Source organism: Phaenicophaeus curvirostris, chromosome 2 (genome assembly GCF_032191515.1).
Source record: "Phaenicophaeus curvirostris isolate KB17595 chromosome 2, BPBGC_Pcur_1.0, whole genome shotgun sequence".
Taxonomy (NCBI): domain Eukaryota; kingdom Metazoa; phylum Chordata; class Aves; order Cuculiformes; family Cuculidae; genus Phaenicophaeus; species Phaenicophaeus curvirostris.
Genome location: NC_091393.1, coordinates 98,079,906 through 98,100,309, shown reverse-complemented (window position 1 = coordinate 98,100,309; position 20,404 = coordinate 98,079,906). Strand labels below are relative to the sequence as shown.

General features: G+C 37.6%; 1 protein-coding gene across 1 annotated transcript in view; it reads left to right on the top strand.

Annotated features, from left to right (window-relative positions):
• Positions 1-20,404, top strand: part of MACROD2 (mono-ADP ribosylhydrolase 2) — an 890,479-nt gene that overhangs the window by 185,424 nt on the left and 684,651 nt on the right. Inside the window, 1 exon segment of the mRNA XM_069850139.1 lies at positions 6,710-6,739. Within this exon segment, the coding sequence (XP_069706240.1) occupies positions 6,710-6,739 (30 nt within the window).

The following is a 20,404-nucleotide window of genomic DNA, read 5'->3' as shown; positions in this document are numbered from 1 at the left end:
TGGTGGTTTGAAGTCCTCAGGCTACTGTAAAATGTAAGTTCCTTTTTAAAGTTGGAGGCTAATCTTCAGTCCATATGAAAATTTATACAGCAGCATTTAGGAAGTACTCTGGGCCAAATACCTTCTTTCACATGTTTTTCTCAGCATGTTAGTTAACTTCAATTTCTATTAATTTTCTCTCACTCTGCATTAAAGCAATTAATGTATTTCACTGTAAGGTTGAAAACCTGTCATTTTGCTCCTTCTGCTTTGAAAGTATGTCTCCAATGTACCCTACATTTTAAATGCCAGCCTGATAGCTGTATGCTTATTTCTATACTGTGTTCACAGTACACTGGTGCTGCTGCTGGCTGATGTCTTGCCTACATTGGTTTTTGTGGGTTTGATGTGGGTTTTTTTTTACTTTACATATCAGATTTCAGAGATGCTTTGCATATGACTGATTAGGCTTAATGGGTGCAATATATAACTTTTAAAAATAGACTTCTTGCATAAATGCACATTATATATTGAGTTGCTAATGTATGAGAAGGAGAAAAATAACTGAAAAGTTATGACAGTTATTGTTTCCTTATTGAATTCAGAATGTTGTGAAAGCAATTTCCTTGACAGGATCAGCTCCAGACCACTTAGTAGTATGCTGGTTTTTAATTTTCCTTAATTTACCTATGGAATACCCTTTATAAGCTTGAAATTAGAGATAATGACTGCTTTATTTGCAAAGACAGAAAAACAGTTTTAAAAATTTCTTCTCTATTAAGAATTTGTGAGGGGAGAATGGCATAGCACATGTTGTATGAAGCTGAAGTTGTATGAGGTTGAAGTGACAAAGCCATTTTATTAGTTCCAAATACAAACCCTGTACTTAAATTGTACAAAGCCTTGTATTAGATTTTGTTGATCTTTAAAGTGGGATAAATCTGTAGCATGCACTTTCAGTATGTCGGAAGAAAGTAGGCATGAAAATTCAGTCCCTTTCTTTTGTCTCCCACGTCATCTGATTTGCTAACACAAATGATGGAAACTTCATAAGCTGAATTGTTTGGACTTATGAGGTCATGCTTCTGGACATCTTAGCTTTTTATAAAGAGAGCTTGAAGTTGGTACTTTTCCTTAACCAAAATAAGACTGGATAGATATTCACTTCTGTTTACTGAGTTTTTTTATGGGCAGAAGAGGAGAGATTTCTTAATAATTGGAAGTTCAACCCTTTGGGTAAGTATTGAGAATATGATCTGCCCTCAATTGCCCATTAAAAACAGACAAAACCCAAAACTGTAGGGCTGAACTCAGAAGTGTCTTAGCAGCCTTCAGGAGCAGAATGGTTTGGGATCAAGTCTTCAGCTGATGCAGGGACTGCTCCAAGGAGCTGCGGTGTGAGGGCTGGCCTGCTGCCCTTGCACTCAGGGTGCAGCCGTCTATGTGAGGCTCCAGCTTGTGCATGAGCCAGAGGATCCAGTCCCAGTTCAGCTCTTTGGTGTGAGTCCAGAGAGGCAAAAGCGCTTTCCAGATACAGAGAGAAGCAAAATTTTTTTGTAGAGATCTTCAGCTCTGTAGAAAACAGCTGAGTGAATTGCTGCCACCCGTATTTAGGGAGCTGTTTCTGGTGTATGGTTGCATGCAAATTGTCATCACACCCTCCCTACTGAGTAAGTATTTGAGGGCTGTGTTTACAGAAGGCATATAGATGCCTGAAGATGCTAGTAGTGGCACTTACTGAGGTCCCTAAATGTTTTAAGTTGATCTTATTTTGTAGGCTGAGTGGTTTTCTAATTTCCAGTAGTCTTTGCTTTGCATCATTAGGCACTTACATAAGTTTGCAAATCTGGCCCAGTCTGTTATTATAATGTTATTTTACCTCTCCTGATTGCCATGGCTCTGTATGCAAGAATGTATTTTGAGTGAAGTTAATTATAGTCGTGACTATACTGTACTATACTGTATATAGCTGTATTTTTCTTGCTATATATACTTGGAAATTACTTCAGGATCTTTAAGCCTAAAGATTTTTACTTTAAGGCACCAAAACACATCTCGTGTTAAAAATGGTTGAATGTACAAGGTGCAGCTGTTAGCTCACTCTTCTTTGTTCTCTCTGCTTTCTTGAGAAAAGATCAAACAAAATGCAGTGACAGGTAAGGATGTCTCACAAAACTTGCAGAAGAAATGTAGCTTCCCTTTCCATAAATTACTGGTACTTTGCTCACCAGCTGCCTGTTATGATGTTTTATTGATGAATAAAAATGGTGTCTGAGGCAATAGAATGTCTTGCATCTTATCACACTGCCAGTTATAAAGATGTCTCCTTGAATAAATTTCACAATTAGAAAGTATTGACAAAAATATTTAATCTTTTTTACATCAAAATAAGCTCAAACATCTGCTGCCAAAGACAGACAATATCAAGTAATCTTTTAAAAATATATTTTTATTATACTGACAGATGCATGGCTGCATGACATAGATGTCAATTTAAGTTACTAGTGCCATTAATACTTGACAAAGACGAGCTCCCAGAAGAATTTGTGTTTTTAAAATGTTGTCAGATGAGTATATGCCAACAAAAAGTAACCAGAGTTATTCAGCTATGCTGTTAACAAAGCTAAAAGCATGTTATCTCCAGAGACATCACAAAAATTGGTCTTTGCATCTTTTCTAAATTCCACAGAATTGACAGTAGAAAAAAATAATTCAGTGTCTGCAAAAGTCTGTTTAAACAAACCATATGTACGTGCTTTTTCTCTCTTTATACCTTTTGGCTTACAGCGCAGAAATATTTTCAGTTTCATTTGAGGTGAATGTCTTCAGCATCCATTTGCTTTCCACGAAATTTCAAATGATCCCACTTCTTGACAAGGACACTGTTGTAAAAAAGAACCTTGTAAGACCTGTGCCAGGTTTCTGGTCCGCTTTTTCTGTCACAAAAATGTTGGAAAACTATATGACTTAACTTATTAATAAGGCTGAGATTTAAAACATTCAAGTCCAGTTTTTATTTGTCAAATATGCTGGTATATCCATTATTGAAGTTTGTACTTTTTAGTATCGCTAAGATTTCATTGTTGGTATACCATAATAAGGAACTAAGCTTACTTTAAATTCTTTCCTTCCAAGTCTTTTGTTTTTCTCTTTTCTTTTTCCTTTCTCCTCACGGAAGTGTTTTGGAAGAAACCTTTTTTTCTTAGAGCAGGAGTGGAGTTTCCTGGTAAGGCCAGAATAGCATTTATGGAGTTTGTTTAGTAGAACTGCTCCTCTATGTTAAAAAGCATAAAAGTCTATTTCATCAAGGTGCCAAGTCAGATGAAATGCTGAATTTTCTGGTTGAATCTAGGGTCATAAACATCTCATTAAGGAGTAAATCATTACACTCAGTGATTAGAGCCTGTTTTTTCTTTTAAGTGGAATTTTTTTAGAGTGGATTTTTTCTTTGAGATGAGCCTGAACTTTGCGGAAACACTATTTATTGCTAATGCTTCTAATGTATCTAGTAAAAAGAAATCTAGAATTAAAGGGCTGAAATCCATATTACTACTTCATGACATATTTCCATTCACTGTACTGAGACAGACTCTGAAGGTGAGATCTGTCTCTCAAAATGCAGAGTTCCAGACTCCTTTTAAAGCAGTGGCGATGCGCAGCATCTCATGTGATGTGATTTGTCTCATCCTGAAGCCGCTATTTAAAATACACTGCAGGAACTGGCCCCCAAATATGGCGGGTTGAGATTTTTTTTTTTTTATGGAAGCCTATGTTGCTGGGGCAGGCAAAAAATATGTAAAATTAGATGAGTTCTCACCTCTGCTGCCTCTTGCAGGCCATCACTAAGTGAGATGTTTTGGAAGGGCTTTATCAATGCATGTTACATTTCAGTCTGAGGAGGAAGTGTGCAGTGCGCTGTCTGTCTGACCACTCTGTGTCATCACTCCTCTTAGTATAAATGAGTATATATTAAAGTAATATTTCAGGGTGTGTATTGTGGCTGGATTTTCAGAGTTAATTCCCAGGAATCTGTTGTTGGCTGTAGTTCATAAGAAGGCAATTTTAGAAAGTTTGGGCAGGTTGACTTGAAAGGGTAACGTGGGGAATGAAATGAGGTGCAAGAAGTCTTGACCTCACATTTCTTGGGAGCCCTTCTTATGCTTGTTTGTTTTCTTTTACCGTTCTTTGTCTTGGTAACTTGGTAACGGTTCTGTCCTTTCCTCCACCCCAAGTCTCTTCTGACTCGAGAATCTTGATTAGCTCTGGTATAGAGAAATAAGGACAAGAGGTTAGTCAAGGAGGATTTACTAGCTCTCTACCAACATTGTCATGTGTGCTACCTAACGGTGGGCATGCCCTGGGTTTGGTGGGGGGCAATTTGGACTGCAGTGTATTTGGAGGTTGAAAGCCCCCAAGGTCCCACCACTGGTTGCTCATAACCACCCATAGTAGAACCTCTACAGCAGAAGCCCCTTTCAAAGTGTTTTGCAAGAGCCTATCATTTGAGAGCACTGTTGAAGAAAATGCAACTGTAGATTAGCACTGGGAGAGAGGGCATGCTTGCTCCAATATAATGTGATATTACAGCCATGGGGCTGTGATGACCTTCTCTCTGATGTAAATCCCCAGCTTTTGCTGACCAAAAGTGTTTTTAGGTGCTAAGTAACAAGTTGCTTCTTTAATGATAAGGCTTTCCCAAAGTTGGAAAGAGGAGTATTTTATTGAATCTTGCAGGTTGAGTCTGAAAATAAAAGTCCTTGCTTTTTGAGTGACATATTTTCTTTCTGGAATAGATACTGTAAGTATAACTCAGTCATGTTCTTTCCTGGCATCATAGGGAAATGGTTTGATTTTCCTCCTAGTATGCAAGCATAGTAATTTTTTTAAAAAATGCCTATGAATTATTACTGCAATTTCAATAGCTGTACTAGATGCATTGCAGCCAAAAATCTATTTGAACTATTTTTGCTGTTTCCATAGAGAAGTTTGTGATGCTAACTTATACTGTATGTTATTAACAACCTTTAGAAAGTATTGGAAAGATGAACATTGTAAGGAGAACTTAAGGAGAGAAACATAATTCTCTGAGAAGCCATCGAATGAGAGTTTGCAATGGGGATGTTGGCCGAGTATCAGAAGAAACTTTTTTAGCAGTAGAAACTTCCGTAACAATGAGGTATAACAGGTCTTAGCTCTCTCAACTCTCTCAAACACAAGAACTGAAACCCTAGAACTTGACTCATTCAAGAACTAGAATGGTAATTGTAGGTGCATTCTGCAGTCTCAAAAAGAATAAGCTTGTAATGGACTTACAGTAGTAGATGATACGTTGTTATTTTTATTTTCTTCTGGTATGAAGTATGCTGATTTTATCTCAGAGAAACTCATTTTACTGCAGGGAAGGTGATGTTACCTGTTACAGGAGTACTTTGGAAGTAAAAATTTGTGTCTGTCTTTAATAGTAAATTTCAGTGAAGGCAAGAGCAGATAAATGGAGAAACATAGAAGTTAAGTGATACACGTTGCAATATGTCTGCCCACATTTATTATTACTATTATTACATCTTTTTAAAAAGCAGTTCATATTTGGCAATATTTGTTCCTTGCTAGCACTTTATAGAAATAGCCAAGAGTCTAATGCAGTCTTGTTATGCTATGTAAAAGCAAAGTAACTGTGATGGTGATGTCCTAGCAACACAGTTGGTTCATGGGATGTAGATACATGAAAGGCATGGATCCCAAGCTGATGTAACAGTATCTGACAGCCAAAAGGAAGGATTGTTACTGTCTTCCCCAAACTGTGTTGCTCCATTTCCTCTTTCCTAGCCATGCTGTTCTGCCACTTGCATATCACTTCATTAGCCAGTTCAGCTCAGTGGTGTGTCCTGGAGCAGGAAATGGTTTGATGTCTTGCTTCTCCTTTACTCATCAGCAAGTCATAAGAAATACCTGTGTCTATCCCTTATGCTCTATGTTTTGTCAATATTATGATACGACAGGGATTTGTTTCCCACGTATCTAAAGGGTGAATACTTTACTGAGGGCAGGTTTAGAAGTCCAAGCTTTCCTTCCATTTTTGTCTAAGCAGTGAAAGGAAAATGTTTGGCATGGCTCCAATCATGCTAGCTTAATTTGAAGGACCATCTTGTATCTCCATGCTCCGAAAATTGCTTTCCATAAGTGATTTATTAATTTCTGGCATGGGTATCTGGATGATTACAGTACATAGGCAATTAAGTATACTGAGAGAAATCCCAACTTAATTGCATACAATGGTAAAATACCCCTTCGTATCAATGTGGCTAAGGTTTCTCACCACCATCCTCAAAGGTCCCATGTCATTGAAAATAGAGCTAATCAAACGCTGTATCAAAGTGCATTTAAGTTTCTCTAAAATGAAAGACTTTTGGTAGTCAAAAAGGAATGTGGTTTGTAGAATTATAAATTCAAGATTGTAATTTCATAAGCTATTAAGCACACAGCTTTAACAATTGTATTGCTGTTTTATTTATTTGCTTGTATGTTCAAAGATATTGCAAAATAGTGTAAGAGTAGACTGTGATTACAATTTACATAAAGGATTTTTTTAGCAGTAAATGCTTTTGAGTATGTGGAGAGTAGCAAAGTTACTGAAACAACGGAAAATCTCTTGTGAAACAACTTCTGTTTTGGTTCCATCTCTTTTCAGTAAGCACAATGCTAATGATTTTCCTTTTGTTTTTTCTTGCAGCCAATTCCAGCCTTCTTGGAGGTGGAGGAGGTGAGTCTTTGCTTAATGCTGTATTTGTTCTTAAATGAGTGTGAAATATATGCTGAACAAATGTAGTGTTTAGTTGGTTATAAAACAATATGTGGCGAGTTAAGAAATGGAAATGTAAAATTATTACATGGGAATACTCACCAAAGTCAATAATATTTAATATGAGCAAGAAGCGAGTTTGTGACTGCTGCTGAATCCGATTTCCCCTCTGGATTAAACTGTGGCTGACCTGTATATAAAACTGACTAATACATAAAGGAACTGCACTGCCTTATGTTATGGTTAAGTATTTAGGATTTTTAATTCACTTCAGGGGGACCTTGAGTGCATGTTAAATAAACAGTTGTTAAGGAAATGTTAAATAATTAAAAAACAGTAAAAGGTCATTTCAGTAAATTAATAAGGCTTTATCTTAATGCTGTTTTTTTAAAACATGGTTGCTTACACAATTCTGTTTGCCAGAATACTCAAGTAGATTTCACTACAAATCTTTGGTGCGTGTAAGAGATGATACCAACATGTCTGCTAGTAAGACAGAGATGTTTAAGTGCATATAGTGTGTATTGTTTCCAAATACATGGATGCTGTTTGATTTTAGTAGATCGATGCTATTTTGCTTTTTGTAATACTGTAGTACCGTGGCTGTAAAAGCTTACAGAAGTGTTAACATTTCAGGAAAAAAACTCATGAAGAGCTTGATCTCAGTTTTCTGTGACTTCCCCAACCTCCCAAGGGAAGTAAAAGAGCTCTGTTCTGGAAATTTCACAGTGCAGGAGCAGTACAGGCAGCTACTAATCTTCCTTCCTGGCTGGAGTTGAAAGGACTTGATGATCAGAGCTTACATATGCAAGGGTAAAGGAAGGGGCTCTGTAAAATGACAGAAGATAGCTGTTGTTTGTGAGGCTTGAGGATAAGTCGTCAAAGTTATTGTTTTAACAGCCTGAGCTGAACACATGTCCCTTATTTGTGGGCCATGAAAAGGTGCTTGATAACTGCACCTGGGCAGCTAAATAAAACAATTCATGTTTCTCAGCTGTGTGTCTGGACGTTGAAGTACAGGGGAGCTTTACCTGGTAATCCTGATGGATTAATTTGTTTCTTTTGATTCGAGGTAGTTGTTTGTAGTATACAAAATTTTTCTTTGTTTAAAAGATAATCCTTTTAAAAGTAATCCTTTGCTAGCCGTTCATGTTCCTGTGGATTCCTTTTCCTGTGGAGTACCTCCTCTCCAGAACTTGCTCCCAGCTGGTAATGTGAAAAAAAAATTGTATATAAATCAATGCAAATGTTCAAATTCCAATCAGGTTCTGAAAGCACTGCTAGCACTGAAAGGATTTGGCTGTTGACTTTCCATGGTATTTATTCAGCTGGACTGTACTTCAAAAGTTGATATCCATTCAGTGTGGCACTACATAACATGCCTCTCCCGCTACAGCAGATGGGATGACCCCACACCATGGCTCAAGTCAGGATTTTTCCTGTATTTTAAGTGTTAGAAGTGGGAGAACTTAAGTCAAGTTAAAAAGACACTTCACCTCCCCACTCTCCTGCCCCTTCAGGGCAGGCTGAGGTGGTAGCGGTCCATGAGGCTGGCTCAGTGTGCTGCTCTACTTCCTCTTCTACATCTCCTCTCTCTCTCTCTCCTCCTACCCTGGCATCATTTTGGCTTTTACCACCATTTCGAAGCTCCTGTGGCAGGACAAGTTTTGGCGTAGGGGTTGTCCCTTGGGGAAGTAGCTGCAGGTGGCAAGGGCAGCCCTGATGCCCTTCTACGTAAGAGGTCTCCCTGCAGCCTCCTGTGGCAAAACACAATCCCAGATCCTCTAATCTCTGGTGGAAGGATAACAAGATACCTTCTTGCTTACCGTGCAGATGAAGTACCAAATTTGTCTATTTTATGGCTTAGACTTTGACTACCGATGGTTGAGGGGTTGCTTTTGTGCTCTGGAGGTGCCATGAGCCACTGGCACCTGGACTCTTTTAGGTGTTCCTAGTCTTTTAAGGAGAAATTGCAAGAATTTTTTGACCAAAGTACTCCCAAGTTTGAGCAGCCATCATGGGGTGTCCCTGGCTCTGTCTTTGGGTGCATGCATTGTCTGTGCCCTTTTGGAACAGGGAAGGGGGCACAGAGTCTGCTGGCTGGAGTTTGCGCAGGAGAGCACAAGATCTGCAGGAGGATGAAGACCAGAGCCCCTGCTTCTTAGGTAAATGACTTGTTACTGGGAGAGTACATATCTCTCTAGAAGGGATTGTTTCCTTTCCAGCTGAATAGGTTTAAATTTTAAATTCTGGACTTATTTTTCCTTTATCCAGAAAGAAGTGGTGGCAGCACTCCACGTGAAGTATTGCTTGTGAATTATTAAAAATTTGTTATATACGTAAACACCAAAGCCTTCTTTTGATTGCAGATGCTGAAAATTTATGATAATGCATAATATCAGTGTAGTTTCTCCAATAATGGGATTCAGATCTCTTCAGTAATGCTCATTACTTTAGTCTCTTTGTCACTGCTAGGGGTATAAATATTAAGTTAGTTTTACAGGAAATGAAACCCAGAAATGTCTGCTCGTCCAAGCTTGTGCAACAAGTTTTGTGATTCTGAGCTGCTTTTGAGCTGTTCTGTTTGAAATCTTCCCAGAATTGAACAGAAAATAGTCAGAAATGGTTATTTGAGCACCTTGATCTAATGTTTGTGAATTACTACGTAGGTTAAAACCACCTTCTGGAGGAGAACTGTTGAGGAACACAACAAGTGATGTAAGGAAACATAGCACACTTGGTTGTAAGTTTAGGTGCTGGTGGTTTTGGGTGGCTGCTTATCATCCATACGTCACCTTGAAGCCACATCAGGGCATCCATGTACTTTGATTTCCCAGAGCTAGAGTAATGATTTGTTCTTGGATTCCCCATTTGAATGCTGTCTATTCATTTCCATGACCATTTGGAATGAAGACATAAAAGTACAAAAGATACTGGGAACAATTTTTCACTGAAGTTTTTAGTCATAAAATTAAGAAACCCACCGCAGTCTTAGAAGAATCTTTAGTTAAATATAGATGTTGGAGGTTTTTTTCTGCTTTTCAAGTAACTGAAGTTTCCAGAATTTCATTATGAGTTTGGTGGGTAAGCCTTTTTTCTTTTTCAGCCTTTATTGTTTTTAATAATTGATTTTTAATTAGGAGGTGTATTTCGCTTTCAGGTCTAGATTTATCACACATTTGGCATCAGCATGTCTCTGCTCCTATTAATTTCACAGAACATTATGACTTATTTGAGCATCATGTTTTATTTGTCCTATTATGTTCAAGAGTGCAAGGGTGAATATTGTTAAGAAAATTACCTGTATGGGGAGACTCAGGAAAAAAATATTGATATTTTGAGAAAAAGACACCCCTTTTAAAAATGTATCTTGAAGTTCTGGCTGTTAAGAAATTGAAATGCCCTATTTTGCATGACATTTTTTTTTCCTTTATATTCTGTTATAGCTGTGTCAAGGAATGAAAGTATATGATTTCATGTAATTCGTTAAAGCAGAGTGAGCAAGAGCAGAGATTTCTCCTCCCCCTTATGGTTCTGGATATTCTGTGGAATGTTTTGGGGCTTTGTGCCCCATTGTCCTCACTTTGTTTTCTGTTATTTTCCTTGAGTTCACTTTTCCTTATTGCATTTTCTGACTGTAATCAAGTTCTTGTTGCATGCTGATTTCTGGATTGGCTTGCTTTCCTTGACCTTAAATAGAGGATGTATTTAAAATAGCAAGCTAGAGAATTTTTTTTTCCTCAGAAGGTTTTGTTGCCTATGCTTAAGTTGGGGAAGGAGACATCGTTTAGTGTGTCCTGTTATGAGCATAATTTTTGTCAGCTGTGTACTTGAAAATGGTAATTTTGTCTTTAAAAACTCTGAGAGGAGACAGGTTATATTCACAGTCTTTTGGAAGCATTGTTTGAACCTAGTTTAAGTTGATTGCCCCGAAAGATCTCTCTACTTTTCTGTTTCCATCTCTCTCTTTGTCTCTTTCTCTTTTGGCCAGTATAACTATGTCTTTTCTAGGGCTTTTGCTGGCATGGAAAAAATTAATTCCTACATAACCATAAGTATGTTAGCATATCTTAAATGTAGACCAGACCTACCTTTTTAGTCTGCCAAGATATGGTTTGTAGGCATGTCTTTTTAAGCAATTGCTACAGCATGAGGAGCTTTATTATGTTCATGATCACAGTAAGGAACTGGGTTTCTCTGTGCATTTTTGAGTAGACTCCATTTTGAAAGTGGGATTTGCTTGCCTTCTTTGTTTGCCTTTACATCTGTGTTAGATTATAATAGTGGCAGAAAAAGTGTTTTCTCCTGCTAGAAAGAATTTACCACATACTGACTTCTATCCTGGAAAATGGGTTTATCAGGAGGGAAATGAACTGTTCAATAGCTGGAGCCCTTTGCTGAGCCTGAGCACAAAGTCACATGAAGGAGGAGACGGGCTTTCTCTGAGGGTCAGTATGCTGCTTCAAAAGCAGCATATGCAGCTATGCTAGCCTGCATGCAAGCACCGAAAGCCACATCAGCCCAGTGGGCTCTCCAACATATAGACATGGATCCGGTAGGTAGGACACAGGGTTGGATGTGCATCTGCACCTTTACAGAATGACAACTGAGGATCAGGTATGTTGCTTCATCTGGAGCAGCTGAAGCACCGCTAGGTACCAGTGTTTGAGCATCTGGATTGTACTGCATGGGTCCAAATTGGTGGTGGTGTTTATCTTCAAACATGGGTGCAGCAAAACCATCACGGCTGCTGCAAATGCTATGGGAATAGAGGATAACTGCTGGTGGTACAGTGCTGCTACAAAGTCATTGGGGTTTGCCAGCCACACTGTCTATTTGACAATTGATTGCAGGCTAATGAGTTCAAAAAGCCAGTGATTAGTAGTGGCAGGAAGGAACAGCTGACACGAATATGTTTTCTCAACATCTCCCTTTGGCCAGGGATGAAGTTTTTATTCTCTTGGCTCTGGCTTAGGTACACTACTAACCATTGCAAGCCACCTTCTGATAGTTAAATCTCTACCAAAACCAGAAGTTTTCCACTATCTGAATAGTAACTTAACATCAGCTTAGAGAGGAGATTAATATTTGACCCTGAGAAGTAAAATTTGTACAAGAGAAAACTGGAGGCAGAAATGTGACAACTTGCAGTGAACTCTAAAATATATCAAAGGAGGAAACTTTAAATATCATATTGGTCCTACTCTAACCCATTCAAAATTCTTAACAGGAAGAAGACAAGGCTGTTTTATCCTGAACCAGGATGAGATGCTCTGTTTTGGATTTTGCAGGGCTTGGGCTTGATATTTACATAATTTAAATGCAAGTGAAGCAAAGAGTTTAAATCTGGAGTTCAAATTTGTGCATGACATGCATATAACCTGAGTGTATCCCTTGAGAGAAGAAGAAAGAGTTTGGGAAGGGAGCAGTGACAGGATTCTTTCATCAAGAAGATAGACATTATGATTTTGTGGGTTTTTAATGTCGGTCTGTTGGCATTTTCTTGTATCATGACAAATACATTTGTCAGATTGGGGTGTGCTTGCAACAAATGGCTTCATGGAACAAATGTGCTTCATCTGGGACTTCAAGCTTCAAAAGCTTTCAGTTGCTTTGTACATGCCGTCGTCATATCTTAGGTATTTAGATAATAGCTAGGAAGGTACAAAGATTTTCCTAGCAAATAATGATCATGTAGAAGAACTGATAATTTAAGGCAAATGGCCGTTTGCCTTTGTTGCTAATTAATCCCTTTCTGCTAGAAGATTGCTGCTGCAATTCTGTAGGGTTGTTAAAGTGTTTTATCTCTTCTTACTATTTGCATGCTGTTCTTTTTCATCTCTGTAAATAGAGTGGGTTTAAGAGGGCTGTATCTACCAGTTCCCCCACTGTGACAGTACATCAGCCAATTAAAATTTTATATTTATGCACTTACATATTTTGTTCTGTACAGCTGTAACACCAGTTCTATGGGTAGCCCAGTAGGTCAGGGTAGACTGTAACCCTTTTGAGGTGTTAGGCTCAGCCCCAAATTTTGTTCTTATTTTTGTTAGATTAGAGTGAAGCAAATAGATTCCTCTGTCATTTAGCTGCTTTTATAGAATGTATTCAAACGCCCTGTGTAAGCAAAGTCTCTTTACAGGTCAGTTATTCTTGAAATGTTTTTTATTTCTTTCTTCAATGTGTATGTATGTTTGCTTTTTGCCTTCTGTTATTGCAGTGAATATTTCCATGTGAGTTTCAGTTCAGCTTTAATTAAAATTAGTGGATTTTCTCATTTTGTAGTGCATCTAGACATACAGTGATAATAGCTCTATAAATAAATAAGCATAGTTTATTTCAAAAGGCCTTTAACCCAAACTGCCATGACTCTATTTAAATGTGTGCTCTTCTTTGTAAGATTTCTCTTTTTTTGGTTGTTTTTTTTCAAATGAGGTGTATTTTGTTCTTTGGCTAGATAGGGTGCCAACTTCCTTTCTCCAGTCGTTTTATACGTTCTTATAGTTATGGGTAATAATTGTGAACAGGAAGTCTCTGGATTAATTTTAAGTATTTCTTAGTTGTTGCCTAATTGTATCCTGTTAATTACACTTTCCCAGCAGTTATGTAAAAAAAAAAAAAGAAATTGTGTTTTGCTATTTACAGGATCTGATACAGGTATGTGATCAAGTGTTAAGGTTCAAATGTGTACATGTACTTGTTGATGAACGTAAGTGACTTTCCCTAACAATGACTTTTTAAAAATACGTGTTCAGCCTGTGATTCTTGAAGTGCTGCTCCTGTTCCAGCCAGAGGTATAGGAACATGACTGTATGTTTTTTTTAGGAAAATAATCTCAAATTTAGTGTCTCCAGGCATACTTAGTCGGTGCTCTCCTTAGCCTTTTAATACTGCTGCTGTGTGGACTTAACTAGGCATTAGGAAGTGGTGTTCTGTTTCTCACTTCTCAGTTACTGAATGCTGAGTCCACGACACTCTGAGCTTCCACTGAATTGTGGAGCCTATTTCTTACTCTGATAGATGGTCACGCTGTCTGCCCTTGTTTGTTAGTTTTGGTATGAGGCAATTATAGTGTTAGGTACCCACAACTGAAAAATGAACAGAGAAAGATTCTGCCATATATATAAGTATGGTTTTCACATATACATACCTATATCTGTTGAAGCATGTCACTAGATACATTTGAGACTGAATCTTGCAGTCTTTACAGAAAGTCAAAGTGTGTGTGTGTACATGCATGCACATGTGTATAAATCATAGAATCACCAGGTTGGAAAAGACCCACCAGATCATCGAATCCAACCATTCCTATCAATCACTAAACCATAGCCCTCAGCGCCTTGTCCACCCATCCCTTAAACACCTCCAGGGAAGGTGACTCAACCACCTCCTAATAAAAATATTGCATTAATTTTGTTAGACTGGGAAAGACCTTTGGTTCATGGTCACTGGAAATTTAAGGTGCTCTTGCTAAGGATCCAAGCCCCAAAGGCAGGCAGTTACGTAAGGGATGTATTTAATTTTTTTTTTGTTTTTGTTTCATGTTATGGAACAGAGGTGCTAATCGGGATGAGAGACCACAAGTTCTCCCCAGTCCACAGATATAACATGATTTACTCACAGTATGTTTGTTATGTCCATAGTACATATGCTTTAAAATTTTTAAATGCTTTTTCCTCATATAGACAAACACATATGTCTTGCATGGATGCCTTATATGAAGAAAATGCAATTGCTTTATCATTTACCAAAGTGCTGCTCAGGCATCTTAGGATAGTTCTGCTGAGACTCTCCTCCTGTAGTTGAAGGTGAAGAGCACTGCTCCCAGGGTGAAAATAGAGTCCAGGAGTGCGTGAAGTGATGCGTGTGCCTGGGTGCTACAATGAGAATGTAGTAAGCCAGGCATTCAAGTGTATATATGTGCCAGTCTACAGAAGACGGTTTTTAAAATTAAGCATTTGGTTGGTTTCCTTAAAGAAAAATCTAAACTGTGATACCTATCAAAGTTTTTAGTTTCAGCGTCCTTTTTGCTGAGGTAAGAATGAAGTGAGCACTGCACTGAGGACATCTTTTGTTAGGCTCAAACAGGGTCTTTTTCTTTTAAATCTGTTTTTGAGATTTAAGGTCTACAGCTATTTTTTTGATTCTATAACAGATGTATTGACTATTCAATATGAGGAAAATATGAAATGCAATTGAAAATATTTAAAAAACATTTATTTATTTTTACGACTGACATTAAAAGAAATAAAATAGATGACATAAAGGAGTGGTGGAGGTACTTGACTTGTAAACATAGAGGCACTTTGGAATATCAAACCATTTACTGAAGTTTTCACGTTGGTGTGCCTAAAACCAAAACAAAGACCTTCATCAATAGAGAGTTCCTTAAAAGTATCTTTAAGCCCCAAACCCTTTACTTTCTGCATCAAATGTGTAAGTGGTACAGGTGTGAACAACAAGGCATGGAGAAATGGCATGGAAAAATGCCAACAACTTTGTTGATCCTTGTTGGTTCTTCTTTTTAATATGGGTGTGTCTAATAAAAGTGAAGGGAGGAGATAGCTCTAACTATGTCTGCTGGCGTACTTGGGCACGAAAACTTGCATTCCCCACAGGTCAGAGATTCTCATCATCTATAACGCCCCACCTCCTGTAATGGAAAGACTTTACAACAATTTCTTCTTTTTATTTCTCATGAAAGCAATTACTTCTTAGTCACTATACTTTCAAAGAAAATACTGAATAAAACCTGAGATTAAACTATAGAAGAAAGCAAAAAAAGCAAGAATCAAAATGACTGGTATTATAGAAAAAGTTTACCACACTTTTTCTTGCTACATAGAATTATGAAATCAGGTCTGTATTCACCTCTCACCTTCTATTTCAAGTTTTCTGCGCTTTCCACAGATCTTAGCTACTCACTTATGGTTGCTCTTTGCTGATCACAGTTTTCCCAAGTTCCTTTGTTCTGGGCAAAACGCTTACAGATTATAATATGCAGCTTTTCAAAAGCCAAGAAAATCTCCAACAGAGCAGCTGGCAAGATGGTTGAATCTTGGAAAAATCTGTCCTTCTTTGTTGTCTGTGTGCCTATCTTTGCAGTTCTCTTCCTTCCAGTTTTGAGAACCCTCTGTCAAACAGGCAGTGTAAAGTGGAATGAACTTCTGGCATAATAAAAAATAAGAAATGTGGTGATTGCTAACGAAGGATTAAAACTCTTACGTAGCTCGAACTGGTTTTTAAGAGACATTAATGGAAAAGCTGCATGTACAAATCTGTCTTTGCAGTTGGTTGTCTTTTCCAACTGGTAAAATTGGATGGTAATGCAGCTTACAGTTCTTAATTTTCGTCATCATGCTGTACAATGAGCTACAAATGATGCTGCTATGATTTAAGAAACAAATAAAAAAGCTTGCACACACCCCCCCCTGCCCTTTCTAAGGCTTCAGGTTTAGCTTTGTAGATTCATTTTAGACTTTATTTGTAAAATAATTTGTAGTGGGGGAATAGTAAACTGAGGCGTGAAGTAACTAGGGACAGGATCTGCTGAAGTTGGCTTTAATATGAAAGAAAACACATGATGAAGCTCATTCATAGGAGCATTATTATCACAGAGTCTAAATGCTCCACAGACCTTTGATGCATTTATCCTAATTGCTCTGTAAACAGAGAAGTGATGTTTTCTCCATTTTACGGTTGGGGAAAAAGAGACAGGGAAACCTTATGTTTTGTAAAAGGTCCAAATAGAAAAGATCAAAACTCAGCAAAACTCAGCTCTCTGACAGCAAAGCGTAACTCACTGGGGTTTCATAATGCATCAGTTTTGCAAATAGGAATTTTGTTTCCTATCTGGAAGGAAGAGGAATTTTAATTTTAGTACCAGCTTCATGGGATGAAATGTAGAAAAAGGATGATATTTAGAAAAAGAGAAGACATGCTCTACTGAGAACAACTTTCTGACAATTAGGCCTTAATTGGTTATACAGCAAACTCTCTAAAGGAGTGGCAGAAAGATCACCAACTGGAAACAAAATACTGCTAGATAACCAGTATTACACTAGTGGAGATAAAACTGAATATAGGAAAGCTGTAATGTAATTGAGGCTACTACCATTAGCAATTCCAAATAAATAGCATTCCACTTTTCTTATTTGGGGCTTTTCTATATTAAGTTAGAGAAGGGCTGCTTACTTTTATTTTGAATTTGTATAGCATTAATGTCAAAGCATTTTAAAACCTTTTTGATGACAAAAGGACAGTCTTCTGGATTAATAAAGTATCTAATTTTGCTGTCTACCCAATCTAGCTTCTACTGACAGCAGAAGAGTTTCAATGATTTTCCCATTAAAAATTCCGCTGTATGGTTATCGGTAAAATAGTTGGTTTTTTTTTTTCTTTATAAAGGTGCCTTATTTACATCTTTTTCCTTGTTCTTATGAGAACTGTGTAGAGTTTATAGTTTAAGATTGCTTTTAAAGCTAATTTATCTTTTAAAATTCAAGATCATATTTTTGCCATTTGGACTGACAGATCTGTAGTGTTGTAGTTTTGGCTACATACACAGTAGCAAAGAACAAAATATTTTTTTGTCACACTTCTACTGTTACAGTTCAGTCTGTTCCTTTTACATTATCAGCTTGTTTCTCTGGGCTTCATAGAGACATCTGTTAATTTTTATTGGGCAGGGTTGTAACTTAGCAAGCTCATGTAAGCTTCACAAATCATTCACAAATGTGGATGATTAAATCAATCATGTCTTGGCTGAGTGATCTATGAGTGTATTTTACGCACACAATGTTAAAAGAATATTATTAAGGTGCAAACCCAAGTACCAAAGTTAGGAAGTGCCAAAATTGAAGTTGCCTGCAGTCTCACAGCCTTTATGCATATATGTATTATGATATTCCTTCTAACTGTACAATTGCACTGCTTTTCCAGCTGGAACCTCATCTCAGTTATCCTCTGTTCCAAGCAGAAACCATGTTTCACATTTTGTGTACTTAAACTCTGGTATGCAAGCTAGTATTTGTTTTGGTATTTATCGGTTTGGTATATGATGTCATAAGTAAATTAAAGATTTTATAGGTAATGTATTTGTCTTCCTCAAAACAATGATGTTATCTTTACCAAAATTAAAAAAAAAAAAGAAAAAAGAAAAGGAAACTAAGGTCACAGTTCTGTTCAGCAGGGGACTGATTTCTTTACAGAAACTAAATTCCTTACATTTCAAAATGTAGGTCTGGTGAATTCCAAGTGATTCTGCAAACTGGAACTTGTATATCAACTCTGGATGTAATGCAATGTATTAAATTGTTAGACTGGAGTTCACCTTGAGATTCCCACCTTCTTCTCTACTACTGGTTCCCATTCCCACTACCTGCATTTTAGAGTTTACTGCTCCCTTCATCACATCCATTCAAAAGACTGTTGGCCTAAATTTTCATATTAAAGATGAATTGATTTTAGGGAGGCTGTTTTACTTAGACAATTTCAGACTGTGGCCTTAAAAAGGTTTGCTCTGACATGATTAAGGACCAGAGTGCTGATGGGTAGAGGAGATGGGTGTGGAAGCAAGTGGGAAGGGAAGAGATGAGTGATAACTTCAACTGCTCCTGGGCAGATTGTAATGTGAGACCGTGTTCTCAAACATCTGAGGTGCCAGGAGTGGGTGTCCCTTTTCTAACTTCTTAACTTAATGTTCACTGCTAAAAAGTAGTCTCTGTGTTTAGCCAGTTACGGCTTCTCTCTGCTCCTGGCTGGTTTCTTCACTGGGAAATGGTTCAGTTTTAGTCCCAGGCCAGTTTTGCAGATTCTCCCTATTTGAATTTTTGTGCCTGCACCCTTTCATTGCCAGCTTCACTCTTACACCATATAGCTTTAATCGCCAATCTGTCTTGTATCAAACTGTGCTATGTGTCCCTAAATGCAGGTAGAGCTCCTTCTCCCTCCAGTCTCCATTTTGCACTGGGATGAAAGCAAAGGTATTCTGAACAGGCAGTAATCTGTCAAACCAAATGGATTTGTTACTGAAGCAAATGAAAGAAAACTGCCTGTTTCAGTGAATTTCTATGTGAAGAAAAAGTTCGTGAAAGCCTACAGTTACAATTCTCATCTTTGTTTATCTTTTTAATCACAATTTTGATTTAAAATAGTTCGCCTAACCTATCTCTACCATGGTGGTCACCCTGTCTGCTGTTCCATTGCTGTTAGGAATGAAGGCAGTATTGTCACTGTAAAGGGATAAAGCCCCTGGTATTACTACCTTCTTTGTATTTCTTCACTCTTGATGATTCGGCAATAATTCCTCCACGGGGATTATTTGTTCAAGGGTGGGGCCCCTGTTCAATCCAGATATAACCCAGCTGCGATGGAATTTAGCCTCTTCTACAAGCAATTAGTGCTTCAGCCAGGACTGCCAGCCCTCCTAGAGAACAAAAGATTTGGTAGAAAATTGTCCCTTGAAATGACAGCTGGACAAAGAATTAGAAGATTTATCAGCCAATTATTTCAAGTCACTTTTTACAGAAAAGAAAAGTAGCATGACCTCAGCATGGACCAAGATGAGACCTCTTATATCCATAAGTTTATATGTAGATAGCTAGTTGAACGGTTGTCAAAAAAATGGATATTCTTAATAACATCAGGTACAGATAACAGTCATATGTGAGTTTTGAAGGAAATTTGCTCTGATGACAGGTCAGTTTTTCATCAGAAGCTCGAAAATTGCAAACATATGATTATTCAAATAAGATGGTATCTGCAAATAGGATATGCTAAGGAAATACAGTAAAGTTCATATGCGATATTATTATCTTCTCCCTTGAGAGTTGATTCAGCAGGAGCAGTTGAATTTTTTTTAAACATAAAGAATGTGCATGTTCAGAGGAGATTGTTTCATTATAATGGAAAAAAGTACCAATGCGCATCAAATATTAAATAGGATTCTCTCTTTTTCAAAATTAATTCCCAAATTTGATGCTATAAAATTTTAACAGTTGTGGGAGAGCTCCCAGAAGACCCTTCATTATACCTCGTTATTACAGCATATGTGAGGCCATAGTACCCTTGGTTGCCATAGTTCCTTATTTAATCAAGAAAAAAATGTTTCATGGCTGCACAGCTGAGTAACCTTATGTATCTATAGTGTTCTCAAGAAACAATCATATCTATACTGCATACTATTTTAATGTGAATTTTTCTTCAAAAAGGCTCTAGTTTTTATTTCTTGACTATATGGTAAAGTTTAAGGTCAGACCACAATTTTGCCTAGTGCTTTTCTGGCTTTTCTTGATAAAGGGAAGTTTTTTTTTTTTCCCCTCTTTCAAGGCCAAATGTGACTGCAGGCTTTTAGTTCTGCAGCACAAGGAATGCAGAGAACCCACACTGGTGGGTGTGATGGGTTTGCCATCAAGCATATGGTTGTCTGTTTTTTAAAAAACTCTGAATTCTGTACTTTATGTTATTTAAAACCTAATGCTGCTTATTGAACAAGTTGTATTGGATCTCCTCTGAAACTACTATCAAATAGCAGTTTAAATATTATCTAGCTTTGGGTGCTAACTTTAGTTATCCGGCCCTGTCAGGGGAGTCAGTGTGAGGAAGGCTTGTTTAGCTTTACATTTT